This window comes from Triturus cristatus, chromosome 12 (genome assembly GCF_964204655.1).
Source record: "Triturus cristatus chromosome 12, aTriCri1.1, whole genome shotgun sequence".
Taxonomy (NCBI): domain Eukaryota; kingdom Metazoa; phylum Chordata; class Amphibia; order Caudata; family Salamandridae; genus Triturus; species Triturus cristatus.
This window is the reverse complement of record NC_140595.1, coordinates 233,090,240-233,116,094: the sequence shown is the minus strand read 5'-3', so window position 1 is coordinate 233,116,094 and position 25,855 is coordinate 233,090,240. Positions and strand designations below refer to the sequence as shown.

The 25,855-nt window shown below is 42.5% G+C and overlaps 1 protein-coding gene across 1 annotated transcript in view; it reads left to right on the top strand.

Moving 5' to 3' along the window:
* The first annotated feature begins 4,406 nt into the window (after positions 1 to 4,406).
* Positions 4,407 to 25,855, top strand: part of LOC146775774 (uncharacterized) — a 197,105-nt gene continuing 175,656 nt past the window's right edge. The window contains exons 1-2 of the mRNA XM_085637690.1: positions 4,407 to 4,550; positions 21,228 to 21,348. Coding sequence (XP_085493816.1) covers positions 4,527 to 4,550; positions 21,228 to 21,348 — 145 coding nt within the window. The 5' untranslated portion in view covers positions 4,407 to 4,526. The remainder of the gene's footprint in view (positions 4,551 to 21,227; positions 21,349 to 25,855) is intronic.

The window sequence follows — 25,855 nt, the reverse complement described above, 5'->3', positions numbered from 1 at the left end:
GGTTGTTTTTTGGGGCATTCAGGGCGTCCGAGCTCCTGGGATTGAGTAACAGGGCTGGGATTCATAGTACAGAGGTTTTTCTTGAGGATCAACGGTTGCGCATTTGGCTGCGGGTTTCCAAAACCGATCAATTAGGCAGGGGAAAATGGGTTTTCTTAAACAGGAGTGGGGTGGGTCAATGCTGTCCTGTCCAGGAATGGGAGATTTTCACAGTTTCTAGTTTCTTTTCTCAGGGACTAATTTTTTGCCATGCACAGGGGCATCCGATTACAGTTTCAAAGTTGTTGGCTGTTATGAGAAGGGTGCTCCTTCGTTTGGGGGAGAACCCGTTATGTTTTGGCATGCATTCTTTCCGCATTGGGGCAGCCACGGAGGCGGCTCGTTTGGGGTGGTCCTGGGCAGACATAAGGCGGATTGGGAGATGGAAGTCCAAATGTTGCGAAAAATATGTTAGGAAATAATTAACGTTTTCCTCTGTTTTCTGGTGAATGTTTTTTTTTTACCTAGGTAAGCTTCCGGGGAGTGTAAGTTGGAAAAAGACAACATGGATAATAGGACATTCCTTTGTAAAATGGGCCGTAGTATATGCCGAACAACAGATTTGTGGGAGATCGCTTGGACTTCACAGTGCTAGTCATGAGGTGGTATGGCAGGGAAAAGGGGGAATGCGTTGGGGGGGATTGTTCCCCCTGTTGGACAGGATATGTTCAAGAGGGGGCCCACCGAATCTGCTTATTCTCCATTTGGGGGAAAATGATCTCGTTATCTTATCTGGTTTGACTCTCATAAAATTGATGAAACGTGATCTGGAGGCCATCACGGCTTCTTGGGTGGGCACCCAGGTGGTATGGACAGAATTCATCACGAGACTGCATTGGAGAGGAGCACATAACCATGCGGCGATGGAGAAAGCGAGACGGAAGGTTAACCGAGCCATGAGACTGTTTTGTGAGGGCAATGGCGTGAAGGTTCTGGCGCATTCTAACATACGGAGCACGGGAGGTTATCTCTTTAGGGACGATGGGGTTCATTTGTCCAAAATGGGGCAAGCATACTATTTACTGGAATTAAGGGACTTGATTGCGCACATTTGGAAGGAAAGTATTTGGTTTTTGCAAACATTGTTCAGGGGTGGGGCAGGAAAACTCTTTGGGTTTTCCTGGTTGGCGGGTTTTTTGTTGGGGGGGTGGGCAGCCTTGAGCGGGATTGTCCATCCTCCAATCGGGGAGGTGGGGGGGGACGAAGTTAAGGGGACAGGAAATGAGAATGAGGGGATGCTATCTACAGGGGTCAGGCATTCGGGATCCGATTGGGGTCTACATTGGGGGTTTATGTTTTTTGTAGATAGGTGGAAATAAATTGGAGGAATTTATTTAATTATATATGGACAAATGTTTGAAGAGAATTTTATTTGGCACCTGTCTTAATAAAGTGGCCTTTTTTGCTATACAAAGAATTTGTGGTTTGTGAGTTATTGTGCGAGGGGGGACCCAGGGGGTGCGTGGCGCGAGCCTGTCGCCCCCTGGGTTGTTAGCGCAATGGAACGGCCACACAGGTGAGAGGGAGAGGTGATCAGGGAGGCGGGAGGCGTGCAAGGGGAGGTTTGATATAGAGGGTAGGAGGGGCGGGCAAATCACTGTACCCTCGGGAGCTGGGAGGAGGGGTTTCCTGAATTTTTTGTCCCACCCACCCTTCCCTCTCTATTTTCCATCCGTCTGTCACCTATACTGGGTGATTATTTTTTAGTTTTGCTGTCATCAGAGCAGTTTTTTCTTTCTTTTTGCCACACTAAGACAGGTTTTGTCCGTTAGATGGTTAGTTTGTTTTGGTAGGTGGGTTTTTTGTTGGGGGGGTGGGCAGCCTTGAGCGGGATTGTCCATCCTCCAATCGGGGAGGTGGGGGGGGCGAAGTTAAAGGGACAGGAAATGAGAATGAGGGGATGCTATCTACAGGGGTCAGGCATTCGGGATCCGATTGGGGTCTACATTGGGGGTTTATGTTTTTTGTAGATAGGTAGAAATAAATTGGAGGAATTTATTTAATTATATATGGACAAATGTTTGAAGAGAATTTTATTTGGCATCTGTCTTAATAAAGTGGCCTTTTTTGCTATCCAAAGAATTTGTGGTTTGTGAGTTATTGTGCGAGGGGGGACCCAGGGGGTGCGTGGCGCGAGCCTGTCGCCCCCTGGGTTGTTCACGCAATGGAACGGCCACACAGGTGAGAGGGAGAGGTGATCAGGGAGGCGGGAGGCACGCGAGGGGAGGTTTGATATAGAGGGTAGGAGGGGCGGGAAAATCACTGTGCCCTCGGGAGCTGGGAGGAGGGGTTTCCTGAATTTTTTGTCCCACCCACCCTTCCCTCTCTATTTTCCATCCGTCTGTCACCTATACTGGGTGATTATTTTTTAGTTTTGCTGTCATCAGAGCAGTTTTTTCTTTCTTTTTGCCACGCTAAGACAGGTTTTGTCCGTTAGATGGTTAGTTTGTTTTGGTAGGCGGGTTTTTTGTTGGGGGGGTGGGCAGCCTTGAGCGGGATTGTCCTTCCTCCAATCGGGGAGGTGGGGGGGGACGAAGTTAAGGGGATAGGAAATGAGAATGAGGGGATGCTATCTACAGGGGTCAGGCATTCGGGATCCGATTGGGGTCTACATTGGGGGTTTATGTTTTTTGTAGATAGGTGGAAATAAATTGGAGGAATTTATTTAATTATATATGGACAAATGTTTGAAGAGAATTTTATTTGGCACCTGTCTTAATAAAGTGGCCTTTTTTGCTATACAAAGAATTTGTGGTTCGTGAGTTATTGTGCGAAATGAAGTGTGTCCACGTTGCGTTCACTGTAAAAATGAAGTGTGTCCACATTTCGTTTTCTGTCGCAGGCACTAGGCCTAACCACACAAGTGAGGTACTATTTTTATCTGGAGACTTAGGGTAACACAGAATTGTAGAGCAACTGTTATTACCTATTGACTTTCGATGCATTTCTGCCTTCCAAATGGAAGACTGTGTAAAAGAGTAGTCACTTTAAAAAATGTCCTATAATTCTCATGCTTGTAGGGGTACTCACAATTTCGGAAATGTGCAAATAGCTACTATTTCTAAAAACTATATTTTGTTCTAATTTCAGAAATGCGTTGGTGTCTTTCATCCTGATTTTTTACTATATATTTTCCCAAATTAATTGCTATATACCCGGTACATAATAAAAAACCATTGCGAGACGCTGCTCAGTTATTGACTCTGTGATCATCGGGTTCTTGGTGAACCTACAAGTCCAATATATCCCCACAACCAGAAAAGTCCAGCGGATGTAACGGTATATTGCTTTCAAACATCTGTCACAATTAGAATTAGTTACAGGTGAAAACGTTGGCACAAATGGCTGTTTTTTTAACTCTTTCAACTGTTAGTTTCTATAAAGAAACCTTGAAGGATCTACAGAAATGACCTCTTGCTGAATGCAGAATGTTGTCTACTTTTCTAAAATGTATAGCTTTCCAGGATCCATTATTGCTTTCATACCCATTTCTACAATTATTTGGAAGAAGGTTGAAAGCACAAAAAATAGCAAAAATAGGCTATGTCCCAGTAAAATGCCAAAACTGTGTAAAAAATGTTGCTTTTCTTTCAAAAGTCTGTCAGTCACTGAAAGCTGGGGAAATTGTGATTTCAGCCCCACAAACCCTTTGTTGATACAATTTGCAGGGGAAAAAACTGATGCTTTCATTTGCAGCACTTTTTTCCTTTTTTCCCCCTAAAAACAAAATTTAGCTGTATTTTGGCTAATTTCTGTGTTCCCTCCGGGGGAATCCCCAAACCCTGGGTACCTTTAGAATCCCCATGATGTTGGAAGAAAATGGAGGACTAGCAGCGAAGGGGTTAAGGCCATTTTGAGGTGGCAAATGGTCCGACTTTGCGAATCTGAAAGTTTGCTCCCGCTAAAAGCCTAGGTAAACCCCGTCCCAAAGTTGTTTCCTAATATCACTTCTCAGTGCGTTCATGTGCTTTTCTGTTTTAATCATCAGCCAAAAGGGATTGTGATGTATATCGTGATGTCAAAAGTATGCTCATTGGTGGTTTTAAAACTTGAAAAAAATCGTACCTCTCTTTAGTCAATGAATGTTGGCAACCATGAAGAGATAAGAGAGAGAAATTCTAAGCAAAAAGAACGATATCTCGTTTCGTTTTCAAAGACATACAAATGATTAGTTAGGTAATCTACTCTCACGCAGCTGCAATTAAGAACATCTATCTTTCGATAGTATGCAACGCAATTGTTCAGCTGCTTCGCAATGCCACACTTAAGAGCGGGCATCCCCCTCAATTACCAATACCGAGCCGTCTTTTTCTGAGCATGTTTTTTTGTTATAAGCATCTCATGCTCTGCGCATGAGCAGTAGAGCTAGATCTTTGCTCATATTGGCACCGAGGAGGAAATCGTTTGTATATCACAGTGCTTCCTAGCAGTCTACTTTTTCCTATTGGTTATATTGCGAAGAATACATTCAGGATTATCGGGAAAAGATGCCCCTCCAAGATTCAGATGAGGTAAGACGACAGACGTGCCTTTTTTAATTTAATGTGTGTGGACGGACCTTAGAGGAGCACCTATATTTTGTATATAGCTCCGAACTCGACCTGAAGTTATTGACACCAGTTACGTTACACTTTCATTTTTGGTAGGCACAGGGGAGATCAAGTGGTTTTCCCAGAATCACAGGATTGAGCCAACTCTGGAACCTGGTGACTCAGCTCCAAAGTCGGCATCTCTGGCCGTTAGCCCACATCCTCTTTACTATAGCTTCCTTTGGACATTATCTCTGGCGTTGCAGTACAAATCAAGGGCTGGTTTTAAATCAGATTTAGAGACAATAAAGCATAGCATATTTCATTGGATTAATACTGTTGTGGTGGCGATGTGTATAATCTGTCGATCTCAAGTCCGAATCTTGGTACATACACAAAGGCAACTCCTTAATTGTTTTAAACTGTTTTCACCCTGACTGATTTCTACGACTCACCCCTTACATAATAATGTCAATCGTTTTATATAGCGCTTTACACTTCACACCTGCCGTTTCTAAGCGCCGAACCTCTAAAAGATGTTATGATTATTCAACTTAATGGTCGTCACTGGTCTTAAATGTGCACTTTAGAAGGCAGTCTATAACGAAAAATGTATACGCACTGTTCCATCACACAGTGCAAAATTACGAACACCATCGGTACTCGCCCACACGTACTGTGTTCTCTTACATGCAGATCTTCATGCAGGGTATTTCGCTGCCCTCAATACTTTTCTATTTTAGTTTTGTGTAGGATATATGTAGTTTGTTTGGCAAATGATGCATATGGCCCTTGAGCCAGAAGCCCATGATCTACAGTAGTGGTTCTTAACTTGTGGTCGGTGGACCCGTGGGGGTCCGAGAATCCTACTCAGTGGGTCGAACCTGCTAAGAAAACTAAATTATATTAACATATTATTATAGTGTCTATAAATAAAAAAGGAAAATGTCAAATGTAAAAATTGAAAACGTTATGTAAATGTGAAGGAATCTAAAAATGGATGATAAAAATTAAGTCTGTATCCTCAGATTGATTTGCGCGAACAGTGCAAGTGTATCAATCAGAATATAGTATGGACGATGAGTGGCCTTAAATGAATTTAGAAAAGCTTCAATATTCCAATTAAAATTAAAACTTTGGGTTTTGTTTTGTTTGTAAAATCAATTTTAATAAATGTCAGTGTTTGCGTATTTGCTTGATGAATGCTTGTTTCTGTATTTTGAGTGTATTGTTTTGCAGTTCAAATTATTGAAAATGCTTAGGCCGGCTTCCCTGACTTCCAGTGATGACTCAGTTGCTCACTGTATTCAAATAGTGGTTCTGTGAGGCTACCTGGGTACCAGTAATGATTAATTTGTGGTCCACAGAAGTCATATATTTAAGAATCATTCATCTAGCATATTTAATGGGACTCGCAATGGTTCTGGTGCTGTCTCCTGTGAGTTTGATCTATCTATATCAATCAATACAATAATTTGTTTTAGGTCTCGCCTAGCGTTGCAGCGCATGCGCTGCTCGCTCGGTGAGATTAATTGTGAATGAGAACTTTGAGAAGAGGGCTTGAAGCCCCGCCCCTCATTTCCATTGGCTTGCGTCACCGTTTATGCTAAATGGTGGCCTGCCATTGGAAATGAGGGTTTTTGGTTGACGCCTTTTCGCCTCCAATCCGGACTGGGTCACCTGCTTTTGCTACTATCGCAAAGCACTTTCTTATCTTTATGGGGCCATGTGTTTCTAATTAGAAATACATGGCCCCATAAAGACAAGAGATCGATGCTTGTTTTTTTAAGCGATTCGCTCTAAATCCCCGTCTGTACCCTGGAAGGGTAGCACTGCCACTCCCTCCCGCCTGTGTTCTGTGTGTGTGCATCACATCGCCGGTCTCTGATAGTACCTAGTGAGTGCAGCTCTGTGTATGTGTATGTAGGTGCTACCCATGTCGGCTTGTGCCCCTTTCGTGCTTCTTCTTCGCAGTTTTAGGCGCTTTGCTTTTCAGTCGTTCCACCCTGTGCTGCTTCTGTGCAGCTGTCTTTTCCTGTGCCTTCTTACAGCTCCCATGCTCTGCTTCACCTTCTCGGCTTGGTGCGGTGTTCACATACCCGTGTCTGCTTCACGGTGATTGCGTTTTATTTTTTATTTTCATATAGCGGTGTCCAAATCCCCGTGTCTACTTCATGGTGTTTACTTTTTATTTTTGTATAGTGCCAACCCTCACCCTCCATTATTCCGTCCCCCTCCTCTCCAGCACACACGGCGCTGCCTCTCCTCCGGGTTTAGTCAGTGCTCCGCTGCTGCCCAAGAGCCACCTTCTTCCACTCTGAGCCAGTTGCAGGCAGAGGCAGAACCCACAAACTTCCTCCCTCGCAGGCAGGCCATGGACGAGGCAGAGGCAGGACCCGTGAGCTTCCCCCCTCGCAGGCAGACCATGGACGAGGCAGAGGCAGGACCCGTGAGCTTCCCCCCTTGCAGGCGGGCTAGGGACGAGGCAGAGGCAGGAACCGTGAGCTTCTCCCCTCGCAGGCAGGCCATGGACGAGGTAGAGGCAGGAACCGTGAGCTTCCCTCCTCGCAGGCAGGCCATGGACGAGACAGAGGCAGGACCCATGAGCCTCACCGGGACGCAGGTTAGGAAAGCAGCAAGTTAGTGGGCATATTAGCTCCTCCTGCCTGTTCTCTCTGGGTAGATCTCACAGCAACGGCCTGTGCCATGTGTGTGCGGTGCTGTCGGCATCTGTGTGCACGCTGTCAGCATCTGTGTGCAGAGCTGTCGGCATCTGTGTGCAGCGCTGTCTGACTTGCCCTGCGTGTGCAGCTCTCTCTCTTTGCCTATGCTCTGTGTTGCACACACGGCGCTGCCTCGTTTAGTCAGTGCTCCGCTGCTGCCGAAGAGCCACCTTCTTCCACTTTGAGCCAGTTGCAGGCAGAGGCAGAACCCGCGAGCTTTCTCCCTCGCAGGCAGGCCATGGACGAGGCAGAGGCAGGAACCTTGAGCTTCCCCCCTCGCAGGCCATGGATGAGGCAGAGGCAGGAACGGTGACCTACCCCCCTCGCAGGCAGGCCATGGACGAGGCAGAGGCAGGACCCATGAGCCTCACCGGGACGCAGGTTAGGAAAGCAGCAAGTTAGTGGGCATATTAAACCAGATTTGGGTAGAAAGCAGTTTTTAAACAAGCACATGTGTTTTCATCCGATCCTAGTTTACTTTGCAAGTACTTGTGTTTTCAGCTGATCCTCGTTAGTCACTTGCAAACAAACGAGGATCAGGTGACAACACAAGCACTTATTTGAAAATTGATTTCTACCCAAATCTGGTTTTGTTTCCTTTCCACATGGGTTTTTAAGATTATCCTGTACTCTTGTAGCTTTGTTACGAAGTACGTATCTACACAGTACTGGAAGTCCATGACGTTTTGGACGAGGCAGAGGCAGTACCTGTGAACTTCCCCGGAACGCAGGTAAGGAAAGCAGCAAGTTAGTGGGCATATTGAACCAGATTTGGGTAGAAAGCAGTTTTTAAACAACCATGTGTCTTTTCATCCGATCCTAGTGTACTTTGCAAGCGCTTGTGTTTTCAGCTGATCCTCGTTAGTCGCTTGCAAACAAACTAGGATCAGCTGAAAACACAAGCACTTGTTTAATTAAGCGCCTGCCCTTGCAGGGTCTCCTCTCTGTATTGTGACGTCATTTCTTTCTCTTCCGCCTTCTCTCTTAGCGCGTGCACTTGTGTACCTCACACACATCACTTTATCTCCTGTCCTCTACTGTTGTCATTGCTGCACATCTCGGCCTGATCCCTCCACTGCCACGGACTCTGCTTTCCCGCAGCTCACGGGATGTCTGATTATATACACCTAATCTCCCTGTACACAACAGAAAGGCTCACGCATCTGACCCCCATTCCCTTGTGAGTGACATATGTTCCCTCCCCTTCCTCTCCCTGCTGCCCCTCGAGCTCCCCGGTCTCTGCCCCTGTCTCTTATTCTTCTCACCTCTCCCTTTCTCCTACCCCTTCCGCCTCCACTCGCTAATGTCTCCTTTAGCCCATGCTCTAACGCTCGTTCCCTGTCTCGGCTGTCTCCTAGATACTCGTGGTCTTTTGTGTTTTTCCTAATCTTTCTCGCCTTCCTCCTTTTTTCTGTCACTTTTACCTCCCACATCTCTTACCTCCTCTCCCTCTTTCTCTACTCTCTCCTACCCCCTCGTTCTTACCGTCTCAAACACCCCTCTGCGTTTTTCTGTCTCTTAGCTCTGCCTCTTTTACCCCCCTCTGTCTATGCTGTTTGTGCTAACTCCCTGTCCCTTACCACTTCCTCCATTCCCCCCCAACATGCACAGGTTAAAAATATCTTAAAAGTTTACATAGATTCCGTCTAGGATATTTCCAATGCAATAGGTCTCACATTTTCAAAACTTTGACCTGTTGGTATTATAAATGACAATTCCTTTTATTATTGAAGGTTTTTTGAAACACATAATTAGAAGGCATTGTCATTTACAATGCCAATAGCTCAAAATCTCCCAAAGGCGAGACCTATTGCATTGCAAATGCTTGTTATCATATGGAGCAGGTAGGCTGGACAAGATTGTCCCTCTTAAAGTTAAAAAGATGAGCCCTAGGAAGTACTGGCACCATTGGATGCCTTTGAAATTAGCTTCCTCGAATCCAGAAACAACATTAATTTGACCACAAATGTTTATGTAGTGAGTGGTTCAAGCTCCCATTGGCAAACCTGGAGCAGGTAGTAAGTAGGCTGTAAAAGATGGATGTATGACGATACATCGACGGCCATTTCAACGCGGTCTGTTAGACCGCGGTTTTCACTACGCAAGTCGTTACATCGACTTGCGCTGGAGGGGCCCTGGACTTAGGAATAGTGTGAATTACTATTCCAAGTCCAGTCTAAATACAGTAGGGAAGGTGTTGGAAACAGTAATTTACACTATTCTTTAGTCTACAGCTCCCTCCTGTGCAAGTCGATGTAACGACTTACGTAGTGAAAACCACGATGTAATAGTACCACGTTGAAATGGGTGCGTGGCAAACGATGTCTCCCGTAAAAGATCGTCCCTCTTAAAGTTAAAAAGATGAGCCCTAGGAATTACTGGCACCATTTGACAAAGCCAAACCAGTCAAGCATGTGGAAGGCAACAAGAGCTTGCAATCCTACACAAGGTTCTGCAATCAAAAGAAGGCCTTTTAAGCTGTACAAAGCTCGTTTTGCAAAGGCTTCGAGCAAGTATTTGGCTGGACATAATTAAGTGGTCAATATCTCAGAAAAATAGATATTTACATTCATTATGGAACTCTTAAATGTTACTGTGCAAAATACAGCTATTACCTGTCTACACAATGTATGTGGTTATTCAGTGATTAAAATGTCCAGTATCAGGCATCTTACAAAAGATAGTATTTTTGCATTCAGTTTTCTTGTGGTTACGCTCCAATCAGACATTATTCTGAATTTGATCTACTCTCGTAAGAATACATTTCATTGATTTTTCAGCCATTAAATCTGATTGACTTTTGGGCTTTTGATGAGTGCACAGCTAGAGCTCAGCACAGTGGCTAATCCTGTATTGCTATCCATACTTAATCTATCTCTTCCACAATGGCGCAAAATATTTAAATGTACTACTGATATCATTGCTACAAAATGGTCGATCCAGGTAGCCCGGTCAGCATTATGCCTAACCTGCAACTTCCAAAGGCAAACAAGATTCTTGAAACTCAACAGTAATCACTGTTAGCATCTTATCTTGAAAATAACACTGTGTTTGAGCACATGCAGGTTGGGTAGGTGGATAGAATCTGTAATGTCGCAATGTTAGACAATTTGCACCTGGTACCTCATGATAGCACTACAAGTGCCTTGGTCTTGCTAGATTTATCATTGGCTTTTTAGCCTATTGACCATGGCATCTTGATCAATCATTCCAGACAACTAGTGTAGAAGGTGTCATAGTAGGCTTGTTTGCTTCCCTCCTTTCTGGAAAGTTACAAGCAGATCCCTGACCCTCAGAGGTCTGAGATTTTAACAACTAGTGGCCTCATTTAGAGTGTAGACGTCATAATCTCCACAAACCTGGTGCACTATCCCCTACCATATTTAGAGATCTCCGCCAGCCTCGCAGAGATTTCAGTACATTCTAAGGTGCCAGCACCACAGGGGCTCCTCATAAGGCACTAAATGTTTGCTGAGCCATTACTGTAGTTCATGCAGCAGATTAGCGAACTTTTATGTTTTACAAAAACAAACTCCCAAAGCTGAGTTTGTCTTTGTAAAAGAAAATACTAATGACAGTGTCCCCTAGGGAGTTTTCTCCCAGGGTCTGTGACTCATTTATTTATTTTTTCCTGCTCAGAGCCGCCAGGCCTACTACCGTATCCAACAAACTCTGAATGAGGCCCTAACAGCTGAAGGCTTGCCACTCTCTGTCAGTCTCCCCAATACTTATGATGTTTTACTTATTCGTTTCATCTGGTGCTATTGTTTTCTCTTCTTTAGTGATGCAGGTTATGCCCAGACGTGGGTCCCTTGCTCACTTTTCCACTGGATTCAAGATATCCTGGCTGATGAGGGGTGTTTCCCCGAAACCGGTCCCAGGATGCTTGTTTCCGGTCCAGGGAAGATATGGCTTGGCAGTTCAGGCTGGACTGTTCCCATGAGGCACAGGGTCAAGACTGATTTGCATATAGCAGTGTCAGAACTGGGGAGGCAAAGTGAGCTAAAGAACGATGATGGATTCAACCCAGATCTGTGACTGGGGGTGAGTGTCTGAAAAGTTTCAGCTCTCCGTCCATCATCTTTGTGTTTGCTTTGATGCAGATGACTACCAGATCATCTTCCATAATCTTCTGTAATTCCAAGAATGTATGATGGAGGTGAGTGCGTGGCTGGGTATTCATTGGCTTCATTTGAACTAGAATCAGAGGCGATAATGATGTGTGTAGGGTGAATCTCTGAAACTGTCTTCAAGCCTGTCAAACTGGGAGTGTGCTCAAATATATGGTATCATAATATTATTGTCAGACTAATATCTGACATAAATTTATTGTCCTAAATATCGTTTACAAAAATATTGCCCCAGTGGAGTTAATAATAGGAGTTAATAATAGAAAAAATACACTATGTGGTTCATTGTTTTGTAAACAATATATAGGCCTCTGTATTTACATCAGGCAATATTTCTCTATATAGCATTATTACCTACAACCTTCCAAAACTCATAAGAAGTGGTATCAAACCTTGACTTTAAGATTAATGCCCACCTCTTTCTCTCTTCTTGTGATATCACGGACTATTTAATTATGTTATTGTCATTCTGCAGTGTTAGGAGTAGTGGGAGCAAGACTTGACTATGGGATTTCTCTGTATATTGGCCTCACAAAGATGATCTTTTATCAAGTCAAACTGATCCAGAACACAGCAGCTAGTCAATGCTGTTCTGAAATTTGCTTCTTTAAACTTTTGACTAAAACTTTACACTGCCTGCATTGTTCTGCAGAGACCACTTTGAATCATGTGTATGTTGAACACTGAAACATATTTGGAGCAGACCCCTTATTTTGGAAAATAAAACCTGTACGTATCTTCCTACTTCAGGCATTCTCTTTGCAGATTACTTTCTTCTTTATGTTCCATGAATTGGGAAACAGAAAGGTGGTGATTTTATAATGTTTTTCTGCCACCAAATAAAAAGCTTTACCACTGTATTTGAGTTCAAATTAAAATTTGTCTAAATTTAGGAAGCAACTTAAAGTCTTGATGTTCAAAGTTAACTTCCTAGGGTAACTACTCTTTTTATCTTGCTCTTTGTACAACTACAGCTGAAGCCCTTCCACATCCTTCGCCGGTTATCATAGGTATCTTATATCGAGAACCACAAAGTACAAATCTGCCCTCTATAAAACTCACTAAAAAAATACATGGACATTTAATTTCAAATCATGTAGTTAGTTCCAAGGTATGCTATAGTTATACCCTCCTCTTATGAGCCCCCAAATTTTCTCCACGATCGGGAGATTTGGAACACACCAGATGTTTGACTTATCTGAATTTATTTATTTATTGTTTCAACTTACAGCCTTACAATATTTTAAGAACGTGCAATAGAAAAACAACTTAATAAAAGCAAGTGCACAGAAATCTATCAATTAATTCATCAGGAATATTAAAATGCAAGTACAATGAGATGCTAAAAATACGCATTTCCATCAAAGGCATACAACCTAAAAAAATATATACATTCTTCAGTTGTAGTAAAGTGCAAGTGGAGTAGAAAAGTGGACATTACCATCAAAGTCAACATCTTAAGTGAGAGAAAAACGTATGCATAACTGTCAGCTAAAAAAAGCTTAATAACATTTGTGAATTATTTTGTTCCAGATCTGCCAACCCACCTAGGATATAGAAGTGCACTGCATAAACATGGTACAGAACTGTTCAGTTTATGCAAGAGAGTGTGTTCGATTGTAGGAAACAACCAGGTTCGCGGGCCTACCTACTTAAACATATACTTAGAGTGGAAGTCAACTCTCTCAGGCAAGGCCATATATCCTCATCATCTTGGATTTAGGCAGAGAGGGGCACTATGGGATGGTTTACCAAAGGGCACACAGGAAATCCTGAAACATGTGGTAGGGTACCCCTGGGAACGTTTACCCCATTGGTTAGGGTGGAAGCAGGAATCACCCACAACCTGTTGCAAGGCATAAATATGGCATCCCCTGTACTCTCTATTTAGAGCACTACTGAACCTGTGGAAAGTCAGAAGAGAAATGAACCTTCTGTCTGTGACCTGAGAAGAGCTCTGAAGGCTCTCTTGTATCCAGGACAAAGAAGTGACTCTAAAGGTCAATTGCCTGACCTCCTGTTCGAGGTATAGGAAAACTACAAGCTTCAAGAAGTCTTTTGTACAATTTCCCACATGACCAGTTCCAACTGGACCTGTCCTGGACCCTGCTGGTGGCCTCTGTTGGAGTGATTCCTGACCCCCAACTGCTGATCCTGAGGTGCTGAAACCATTCATTCTGGGTGGACTTTTCCTAACACCCCTGAAAACCTGTAAAGTTTTTGACTCTAAAGAACTCCAGAGTGGCAAACAAACCTGCCTAATTTATCAGACAAGGTACATTGCCATTGTGTTAAAAATTCAGGTTTCTCCGGCTTTGAACTTTTTTGTGCCGGCACATCCTCATGGGTTGTGGATCTTGTAGAACCGGTATCCAGCTTCATGGATCCCTCCTCGGCTACAGCCTGCATCCTTGCCCTGCTTGAAGAATCCGAGCTCCAAAAAGTGACTAAGTACCTATAAAGAAATCTTGACTGTGCGAAGGTTCCAATGGTATCTTGCCGGCAAGGGATTTTCTATGGGCCCAACATTGTAATTTCTCCCACTCTGAGCATTCCCAGCAAAACCCAACGGCTTCACTAAGACTTCATCTAATGCCTATGTGACCTCATGGCGCCCTCTTCAGCTACATTCTGCTTCATTGCCTAGCTGAATACTTTTGACTTCCCTTTTATAGGCCAAGTCCAATGCTAAAACCTCTAACTGTGTCAAACAAGGCCCCTTTATATGACCCATGCTCCATCGTGGCTGGACTAAAATTGTATCTAGGTCCCAGTCTGACGCAAGCAGTTGATCGCAGTTGGTGCTTAACGCATTTTGACCCTATTTTCCATTTATGCTGGAAATTAATATCTCTGTTTCCCCATTTTGGATTTGCCTTTCTGCCATTTTATTTAATAAAATATGTCCTATTTTTCTAAATTGATTTTTTTTTTATTGTGTTGCGCTTTGACATTATATTGTTTGGTGCTACAGAAATACGTAGCGCATTTCTTTTAATTTATGCCTATCTGTTCTTTGCCATTGCTGCCAGGGGTTTTGCTCAGGTTAATTTAGTGACTTTAGTGGTTCATCCTCACATGGATTGTATTTATTACTTAAGGTGTGTAGTCACCCCGCTCCTTTAACAAATAGCCCAGTTTCTTTCAGCAGTTCTTCAAATAGTTCCATGATGTGTAAAGCTGATCTGGCCTCAGTCCTCCACCAGGTATCTATTACCTGGGAGTAGATGGTTATGTGTGTACCATGCCTACTGGTGTCCCTCTGTCTCCCACGGAGCTCTTCAAGCCTATTGATGTGGTGTGAGGGCTGGTTCAGGGGACCAAGGGCTTTTATAAGTTACTGAGCTTCCATTGAGCTAATTCAGGTTGTTTACGTCTGGTGTCCTGGGGTACCTGTACTGCTGTTACCCCAAATTGAAAACCAAGCATACCCTTTCACCACTTGGGGGCCGATTCTGATCCTGGACTTTTATTTTACATACAAATCGGATCCGTATTTTTTTCCAAACAAATCGTACAAGTCCCTTCCAATCCGTGTAGTACGATTCGTACGGGAAAAATACATACAGATCGGCCCGATCCTTACAAATCGGATCGGGAAAAGCTGTACGACACGGACTTGTAAAAAAGACCATACAATTTGTAAAAAGGCTGTACAACCCGTCAAGTACGATTCGTACCGGGTTGTCAGCATGCGATTTGTATGGAAAATGGCCTGTATACGGGGAACGACTCGTACTGGGCTACGAAGCGAACCCCTATACGCCTCATACCCTGGTATGACTCGTTCTGGGGGTACGACTCGTACCGGGGTACGGGTCGTATAGGGGTATGAGGCGTACAGGGGTCCCCCCACATGCGAGGCGTGTGTATGGAGCGTAGCCCAACATCGCGCATGTACGCACCGTACATACGCGATTTTGGTGTCCGCACCGTACATACACACTTTTGGGGTACGGTGCGTACACAAGCGATTTTGGGGTACGGTGCTTGTACGGTGCGTACACGACCAGTACCCCTTCAGCGCGTATATACGCACCGTACCCCACTTTCCGTGTCATCGGTACGCATCGTACATACGCACCGTACCCCTGTATTCATGGGGTGTACGACGCGTACATGGGGGGTCCGTCTCGTACTGTTTTCGAGGCGTACAATGTTTTCCCGGCACTTTTTGGCTCCTGTAAAAAAAGCCGTACGGAGTGCCGTTTGTACGAATCGTACTTGACGGGTTGTAAACTGCTGCCGGGAATACATGTGAACGTCGCGTACAGGGCAATCCCAATCGGAATCGCTTGTATATACGAGTTGTATGGTCTTTTTTACAATTTGTATGGAGAGCGTCTATTTGTACGGGTCGTACGTCCTAGGTTGTAGGGGAATCCTTACAAGTACGAGTTGTATGGGGAAATCGCTCAATACCACGATTTATACAGCATTTTTCCAGGATCGGAATCGGCCCCTTGGTCTCCAGGTAGTGGCAGGAAAGCATTCAAAGGCTCCTTTTATGGAGGTGATGTGGGTTGGAAACTCAGCATTCAATAGCACACATAATAGTATTCAATAAATGTGAATCAGTGAGTTTAATTTAACAAATGATAAGTAAATAAAAATGTTTATTGAGTCGTTTCTTAAATTCTTTTCAAATAAGAAAATCACCCAAAGTTATACAGTACTACCAATGCACTAATCAGAATGTATCTCAATAAAAGTATCAGCTATGTTAGTCGTTAATATTTAAAAACAAAAACAAATGGCACATGCTTAAAAAATTAGCTGGTAATTGAGAGTCAAATCCATTTAAACATGCTGTAATTGCCTCTTGACAGCTCTGTATCTTTGGTAGTGCAAACATCAGTTTTAGTTTAAAAAAAACAATTGTGTCATTAAATAGACCCTAGTTCAATAGTGAGAGGCATATAATACAGATCATAAATGATATGCACTACATATACAATAATTCGCTTTAAAAAGGAGATGTACACAGTTAATTGTAATATATATATTAATAGATAGATTAAGAAGGAGAAATACCCAGATAACCATAAAATAGATTAAAAGTGATAATCAATATATCTCATATGACATGCATCCACAAGCATTCAAACATATTTCAAGTACTGTAAATTTCATACATATCTTAGGGCCATTGAAACTTATACAATAAAACTATAACATCAATCCCCCCATCCACAATTGTCCCATATCAAGTAAATCAGTCATAAGAAAGTACCAAAATATTCCAGAATGAACAAGTATATATTTTCGTCCAATATATCTGAATTAAACTAGATTGCCCTTCTTTCACCCGAAAGGACTCAGGGAGGTATGCAACAAATCTGTATCTGCCTCCATGGCCAAAAAACTATCCACCAGGCATTCCCATGCTTTAACTCTTTTCTCGCCCTCTCTTTATTTCATGAAACAACACAGCACTCTCCAGACTTGCCCATTTAACTAATTCCTTACGCCATCTAGTAATTTGATGACCATGCGCCTATTTCCAGTGCATAGTCAGTTCTCTTTTTGCCAGAATAAAAACTAAGTCAGTAAACCAAGTAGAAGTATTCTTTTTTTAGGACGAGGGTATCCCCCTAGGAGTCAGATGAAGGGTGTACAAGGAGATATCCCAAAAGGTTATTCCATTAATATTTTCTATTATTTCCTTCCAGAACTCCGCTAATGAAGGGCAGCATCACGTGGACCATTTCTGCCCCGGACTCCCCACATCTAGGGCATTTGCAGCAGCAGTCACATAGAACCTGTTAATCCTGCCAGGTGTTAGATAAGCTCTATGCAGGATATAGAAATTAATTAATTTGAACCTGGCATTTCTAGAGATAGCTGGTATATGTGCTACAGTCATATCCTAGTCCACATCATTAATTTGGAGCTCTAAGTCTCTCTCCTATTTTATTTTCAACTCGGCAAGAGGAGAAAGAATATTTGCACAAATCACACAATATAGATACCAGATCGCTCTGATCGCTCTTACACACCCTCTTATTGATCAGTGCCGTTGACACATCTGATGCGTAGCAGGTTCAGCATCTCCATTTCTCCAATAATTCCTTATTGTTGCAACCAATGACCTGTGTACTAAAAATTGTCCTCTAGGTAGATCAATTTCTTCAGTCAGGTCTTCAAACCTAAACAATACTCCATCCGGATATAAGCCAAGCCATCATCTTCTCAATTGGATTAATTTTTTGCATAACACAATACATGATTTAGAGACTCCTTCACCTAAGCACACAGTCAGTGATTAATATCTGTTTCCACCTTTAGTCTCCTTGTTGCTTAAACCTTTCAAGAGATTCAGGCAAAACCATGGTCTTAGTAATTCTCTCTTTTGTTTTATAGTCAGTTATAGGTCGAAGTATTTTTGCTCTGTTTTTTATTCAAATCGCGCCACTGTAGACAGTCCACGAGTGGCTCCTTGGCTCTAGTACAGCCTTATCTTGCTTGGTTTCTTCACCAGATTTGTGTAAACTCATGATATATACCTCAAAGATTCAAGCCCTTTAACTTTGCTTGCCACGCTAAAATCTTCAGTGTGCATGGGGATGCATATATATATATATGTTTTGAGCAATGAGCCACAAAAGAAGCTTGGAACAAATGGCATTGTTGCATAAGATTGACTTCTAAGCACACTTGAGTTTGCACAGTGTTAATGACAGGGCTTGAAAAATTAACTCGCCCGCTTGCTATGGCGAGCTAGATTACATCAGGACGAGCTACTTTTAGGCCTACTCACCTGTTCTGTGAGCCGACATCAGGTGTTCAGCTTGCTCGCAAGGTGAATTAGCAGTAAAGGTACCTTTAAATCTTGTTATCTTTTGCTTGGCTTTCAGTGACGGGGGTCAGAAGTCAGTTTGTTTTCCTACATTTACTTTTCTTTCTGTGACTGAAGTTAGAGGATTTTGTAAAGTGAATTCTGTGACAGTCGCACTGTGTAAAGCATGTGAAATGAAAGGCTGTAAAATTTCAGGCAACACTGAAATAGCTAATAAGTTAACTGTTCAAACATTTCATATATATTTACTAGTTGTGAAGACACATTTTTGTAATTCTGTAGTGAAAAAAAAGATTTTTATAGGAGCAAAACATTTCAGAACACTTTACTTGGTGATATGAAAACTTTGAATATTTTTGCTGAAACCCAATTTCCAAACATTGTTTATGTGCTGTATAGTTTTATCAGTAAACTGCATGCACGTGCCCATTTCAGTGGAAATGTTCCATCTGTAAATGACTGTGCATTACCACGTCATGCTTTAGTGATATATATTGATGACAAGTGAGTATTTAAATATGAACTAGGAAATATTCCTTCACCTGCGCAGATGAGAATGCTATTGGTGATCTAAGAGACAAGCCATTGATCATGTGTACCCTATATGTGGACATGGTTCTTATTATACATTGAGCACACGTTTAGTCTAGTAAATAAAAAGGAGTTTTTTGCATGGCAGAAATAGTGAACTTGCATATTTGAAGGTGCTCTCATGTGATAATGAAGAAAAAGGCAGCTCCATTAGACAAAATATTTGCCTAGGCAAATTTGGGACCAGTTCACAGGTCAAGACCATTACAGTTTAGTCCAGTAGATTATTCAAGTTACTAGACCTGAAGGTCTAGTAAAAATTTTATGATTTTTGAGCCCTGATTGGGTAAGTGAAACAGGAGTCTATATGTTTGACATTGTGCAATATCCAGTGCTTTAAATGGGCCGGTACTCACCGGTACGGAGTACCGGCACTTTTTATTTTTAACCTCCTGAGTACCGGCACTTTTTCATTGCCACGGAGCGTACCGGTACTCATGACTGGTTGAATCAGTGGTACTTGTGCTGCTGAGGATGAGGCTGTCTGAACGCCACTCTCAGACAAAGTGCCACCGTAGCCCTGGGGCGAGACGCTGCTGAATCATTCAGCGGCGGCTCATTACATTTTGTTAGTGTGGCAGGGGAGCAAACTCAGTATCACGCTGTGAGTTACAGGGTCCGATCAGACCCTGCACTGTAAATCACAGGTGTTAAATTGCGCAGACACTGAAAGTCCCGACAACTGGCTGAGAGTCTGAAAGAAGAAAGCCATGGGAGGTAGGAATTGCAAACAACGTTTTTAATTCTTTTGTGCGCCTTTTGTGCCAGTGAATGTCTGCTTTTGTGTGTGAGTGCGGAAGCGACAGAGAGAGCATCGGGACATTATGTGAAGATATTTGAAAGAAAATGTGAGGAATGCTTTGTGTGTGCATGTCTGCTTGTTCTTGTGCGTGTGTGCGAGCGCGTGTTCATGGGCAAGAGAATGTATGAATGCTGAACTGAAGCTGCAAATATTTAAAAAACGCAGAAACTAAAGCATAACACATTGCTTGGCCTTTATTTCATTTTCTGTGAGGAGTTAACCACTTTATGTTCATACATTTATCATGTGTTTTGGTGTGTGCTGAAACTGATGTAACTAACATGTCCATTTAAACGCAATGGCTGGCTTACACAGTTGAAAGGGGCATAGTAGAAGACAGGTTATTAATTGTCTACGTATGCCATGCCCACATGTGCAGAGGTAATTTGAGACTATTGGTAAGTGTATTTTGAGGGCAAAATGATTACTTGACAGATGGCAGTAGCGTCCTTATATAATCATGCCCCGCCCTCAGCTCTGCCCCTTGCCCCGCCCCTAGCTCAATTTGATGAGTACCTGCACTCATTTTTCCCCATTTAAAGCACTGCTGTATATGTGCATTATATTTGGCATGGTGCTGATCTTGCATTTCTCGGTTGCCCATGTTTGGCATTATGTCCTTTTCCGGTTCTGCTGAGGTTGCATTACTTTATTGTATATATAGCCCAAGGACCAATCAGTCGGGGATGAAGCAGACTGAGAGCACCATTGTGTGCAATGACTTCTTCCTTGCTGGCCACTGTGTGCAATGGCTTCTTGCTTGCTGGCCATCAAGCATTGATACCTACAAACTGCTATTTATTGTGTTTCTCTTTCATTGCTCCTGGGAGTGTGCAAATGTTTTTAACTGACATAGATACCAGTACATCTGTTGTGCACCATAATTGTAAAGGGTGCCTACCTAGCCTGCAAATAATCACTTGTTGGCTGACACAGTATGCCTATGTGACCTCCTAATATGCCCACTGGAGGGTATATCCAACTCTTGTTGTTCTGATGAAGACACTGTTCTGTAACGGATTTCAAACAGGTTGAAATGTTGATGCTAATGTAAATATATGCTTGCTTTTTGTAAGCTACAAATCAGCAAAAGTTTGAATTAAGTGTTTGCTAACTGCACATTTATTTAGCATTATTCCCAAACAAGCCATTTCTTCTAGGTTTTTTTTTTTTAGTTTTAAATTCCTTTGCATCTTCACAAGCACAAGTACTTCCAGCCAATCCCCTTTGTTCCTCCCACATTTACCACTAAATCGTATACTTACGTGTGCAGCGACTGTGCAGTAAACGTGGTGATCTATGCACAGAAAAAGATAGGAGAGGCGGTAGCAGAACCTCCGCACGTAGGCCTGTAAATAGAATTTTGTAAAACGTTAGTAATATTGCCCAAAATGCAGTTTGTGAATAGGCCCCCATGTATTATCCTATTTTTACATTAAGTGTGTATAAAAAGGATGCATTTGCATATGCCGTTATATACAAATGCACTCAAACCCTTCCCTTAACAAAAAGAAAAAGATTTCATTTTTAATTCCTAAATGTTTCATACATATTATGTTTCACTGAAATTCAGTTGCTCAGTTTTTGATTTAATATTTTCTGTCCATGGCACAGCTTACATTCCATGATGTTGCTTCCTATTTCACTGAAGAGGAGTGGAAGCGTTTACATGAATGGCAGAAGGAGCTCTACAAGAATGTGATGAAAGAAATACATCAAGCTTTAATCTCACTTGGTAAAGTAATATGTTCTTAATTTTTCTAAAATATAGAATTACCTAGTTTGTTTTTATGTGCTTTTCATAACCCTATTTAAAGAATTGCAAATTAATTTAGACCTAGACTAAGGGACTGTAACATTGTGTTACATTTATTCTTAAAACTCTTAAAAATACTTTTTTCTACACTGATGATTGGGTAGCAGCAAATGAAGCAGTACATGAGGTCTGTTGTGATACAAATGTCAAGGGAGCAAGAAAAGCAGTGATGCTTGAAAGGTTTTTCCCAAAATATTTATTGGAATTTTCACCTTTCTAATAAAAGTGATATGTAATCTAATATTCAAATGGTCCTGCAGTGTGTATCAAGGTAAATACAGGAGCAAAACGGACCTTATTCTGCTGATGTCATTCCCTGGGTTTAATTCTGGAGGTAAATACGTGGCTTCAGTACAAAATCAAAGGGAGAGCTAGGGAATAGGTACAGGGGTATGTCCCTTCCCCAAATCAGTACAAGACTTAAACAATGTGGACGGACCCACTATGTGTATGAAATTAAATCACTATGAGTAGTAAGAATATGGACCCATTAGGTGTTATTAAAAGACCCCTCACACACCAACCTAGTTAATGTCATGATTCATCATTGGGGTCCCAACCGGGTGGCCGAATGCCTCCCGGTTGTGCTACGACGCCTGATTAGAGCGGAGCAGGTGTTGTGCATAAATGTGGTGTGAGGTGAGTTATTTACAGTTAAAAATACCTCTGAGAATCCTTGCCTATGACTTTAATAATGGCGGCTCAGGATATGGTTAAAAATTATATGTGTAGTGCAACTAATCTGGAATTATTACCATGAGTTGACTATGTGTGGCGGTCTGCATGTTTCAGCCCGTACAAAAAGGTGAAAATTGCTTTCTTCAGGACCAGGTGAGTGATTTGTGAGTGGCAAAGGTGAATAGTGCCACGTGAAACCTTTTGTTATACCTGCACACGCGCTAAGGTGTGCGGTAAAAAAATGTTGCCGTACTCACTGACACTTGAAAAATACCTGTTGGAAAAAGAAGAGACATAACGAGACTCATAATTTCGCAACATAAAATGCAATCTTAGTGGCAAAAGAAGTGTTGTAGTCAAGTGTCTCTATGACTACTACAGTGAATGTCATGTAGCCCATGCTTGCGGCTGCATGCAGGTGGTACTATGCATGCTGCATCAACATTAGGGAAGGACAGCAAGGGCAAATAGATGGTGTGCGCGATTTGATTATATGCGCTAAACTCGCTCTGAGTAAAAAGTTATAGGTGCTAATCTTAGACTGACAAAGTGGCGCTTGTCTGGCTCCTTGGTGGGAGGAGACCGTTAAAGATAATGAGACAGCACCCTGTGTAGTCTGTGGGCTATGTAAATGAGATAAGGCCACTGGCGCTGTGACGAGTGGTCCTGGGCGCATAGTGCGCTGGTGGTCAGGAGCATGTACGTATAGTAATGTGACTGGATACTACTAAGACCAAAAGTGATTAATACAAACTGTTGAGACAGTGGTAAAGCAAGCACAGAAAATGATCATAGTTACAATGTATAGGTATATTAGGCGGGAAAATCGGGGCTCGTGGGGAGGGATTTTAATCCAAGAACTGATCTGCAAAAAATGGCAATAATAGTAAGTACGAAGATTGTTGCGGGCTCTGTGAGGGAGCCCCCCTATGGAGCACGCATTGTCTTACTTGGTCTTGGTGGTCCCTCCGCTGCAAACCTATCTCGGTCCCTCGTAGTCCCGGTTGTTGCTGGGAGGACCGAGTGGAGGCAGCTATTTATCAGGAGTTAAAAGTACCAGGTACGTGTAAAGAGATACGTCCGGGTAGCGCAATGACTTTGCAGGCGGTAGAGCGCGCATGTGCGCCATGCGCGATGGCTAGTATTGGTATCAGTTCCGAAGTTCTAAAGAGCAGCGGGTCACAGTGGCGGCCATCTTAGAGAGGAGGTATCTTCCACTCAGAGCACTATTGCAAAATGATGTTAACTACAAAGAGTGCAGATGAGAGAGGAAAATAAATAACATTTGTGACTGGGTAGGCATGCAAGTGCCAGCGCCGCTCAAGCCTAGTCAGTTTTAAATTAAAATTAAAGTTGTTGGTGTGGTCATGTAAGCCTATGGGAGTCTGGAAAAAGAAAGTGGGTCGCTGTAAGCCTGCTTGTTGTAGAAAAGCGCAGGACCCAGAAGGGATAATATGTTGGGTACAGCAGTGGTACAGTGCTAATGTTGGATAGTGCACTCCAGGAATGACAGTGTCCACACACACGTGTTCACAGTGACATGGGACGCATCATAGTTTAAAAAAAAGATGAAGCATGACACCAACTAGGTTGGGGTGTGAGGGGTCTTTTAATAACACCTAATGGGTCCATATTCTTACTACTCACAGTGATTTAATTTCATACACATAGTGGGTCCATCCACATTGTTTAAGTCAAATACGTGGCTTCACCATTAGATGCTGCTCATCCCTTTATTTTCATGGCTTTCAAGATTGTGCTACTGAAGTGCTAATCTTTCATTGCTAATAATACGGTTAGACATTCTCACTCTACCTGGTGGTTGAGGTAGATTTAGCCACAAACCTTTTCCCCAGGTACTCTTTCTGACTTTTGAAGTCTGGAATCTGAAGAATTTTTTTCCATCTGCTAGCGTCTCAAACCTGTACCCTCTATACTCAATTAAACCTGTTAAAAATGATTAATCTTCCCTGTCTTCCCAATGCCTTCCTCACATAAGTCTGTGCAACATATTTAATTGGATAATTATGCAACAGTTTTTGTTACATAAGTGGCTAAAGTCTGCACTTTGATTTTGTACAACAGAGAATTAAATATCACTGTTCGTTTTGAGGGACCCAAAATATATCCGTGACCTATGTTCTGTACTAGTGCACTGCAAACTGTAAAATGAAGTCTTGCATTAATAAAAGACTCAATTTTAATAAAGAAATCAATAGTCTACTATTAGTTAAAAAAATTCTAAGCAGATGTCAGCCTGAAATGTTACATTGTGATAAAGATATCTGATGAAGGATGTAACATTGTTATGATTTTTATGTTTAAATGTTTTTAGTATTAATAATACACACAATATACATAACATCGCCTACAACCACGAGGCTGGCTAGGGGCTCAGTAAGATGAAAAAGGCAAAGATAGTGCAACAATTTACCATAAAATTCCCACCCCCTTTACGTCATTGATACAATGTTGAGGTGCATGTTAGAGATGTCTCTGATCACATACCCTGTGTTATGGAGAGAACTAGCCATTAAAGCATGAGAGGTATCCTGATGGTCCTGCTCTCTATTTGGGTATGGTTTGCGAGATCTCATCGGGAATGAGCCAAAGAGCTTTAAGATATGAAGGGCAAGAAAGCTCAAAAAAAGAATAGGCCAACATATATTCAACTTTGCATGAATTCAGTTTGTTGTCTAGACCTAGAGCAATATTTTCCATGGCTAATGTGTCCCATAGCAGGTCACCCATGCAAAGGTATTGGGTGGTACATCTTTGCCCTATAGTCAGAGGAAACATTGTATCCCTGCAAACCTGGCCATTGCCAATTGATTTGCCCTTTAAATAGACTCGATCATCTCTGTTAGAGCACACCAGGATCTTTGGGGATCTGGGGTCTAGATGCTCTATTCAACTTGCCAGCGATCTCTTCCCAATACCTCCCCAGCTCTGGGCAGTGCCATATTAGGTGCAAAGGTAGCAGGGTGGCCCACAGCCCCTCCAGCATTGGTCACTAGCTGAGGCATTCCATTTAGCAATCTTCTCGGGGGTTTTCTACCAATAGGTTAATCATTTGTATTGATTTTCCCGATGTCAAGCATTAGTAGTGAACATGCAGGCCCCATCCTAAAGCTTGCCCCATTCCTTTGGGAATAGTTTGTGCCCCAGCTCTCATTCCCATCTCTTTTGCCCTGGTGTTTCGAGATCTGGTTCAGAATTCAATTAACATTTGTACAACATGGCTATCAGGGTCTTATCATTAAGGCCGTCTTTACACCATTTTTCAATTCCAGTGAGTGCTCATTAGGTTCTCCCCCTTGCTGTTGGATAAAGGACCAAGTGGCGAGGTTGTGTGTACTCCATTGTTTCAGTTTCAGGGAGGTCGACGCAACGCTTGAGATTGTCAAATGATATAATCTGGTGTTTAGAAAATAGTGACCCAGTCATAAGACATTCATTTTCCCACCATCCCTGAATTGGAGTTGTAAATGCTATGAGATGTTCAATAAAGCACTGCTGTTTTGAGGTTTCTTTCTTCCCATATTCTGTGAGAAACTGTAATTGAGTCGCTTGAAAATATAACAAAATGTCTGGGACCGTAAGACTCCCTGCCCCGAGATGTTCAATAAAGCACCACTGTTTTGATGTCTCTTTATTCCCCTTTTCTATGAGAAAACATAATTGAGTCACTTGACACTAATTTGTTTCTCCAGGATATGAAGCAACATTTTCATATTATCTCCACATT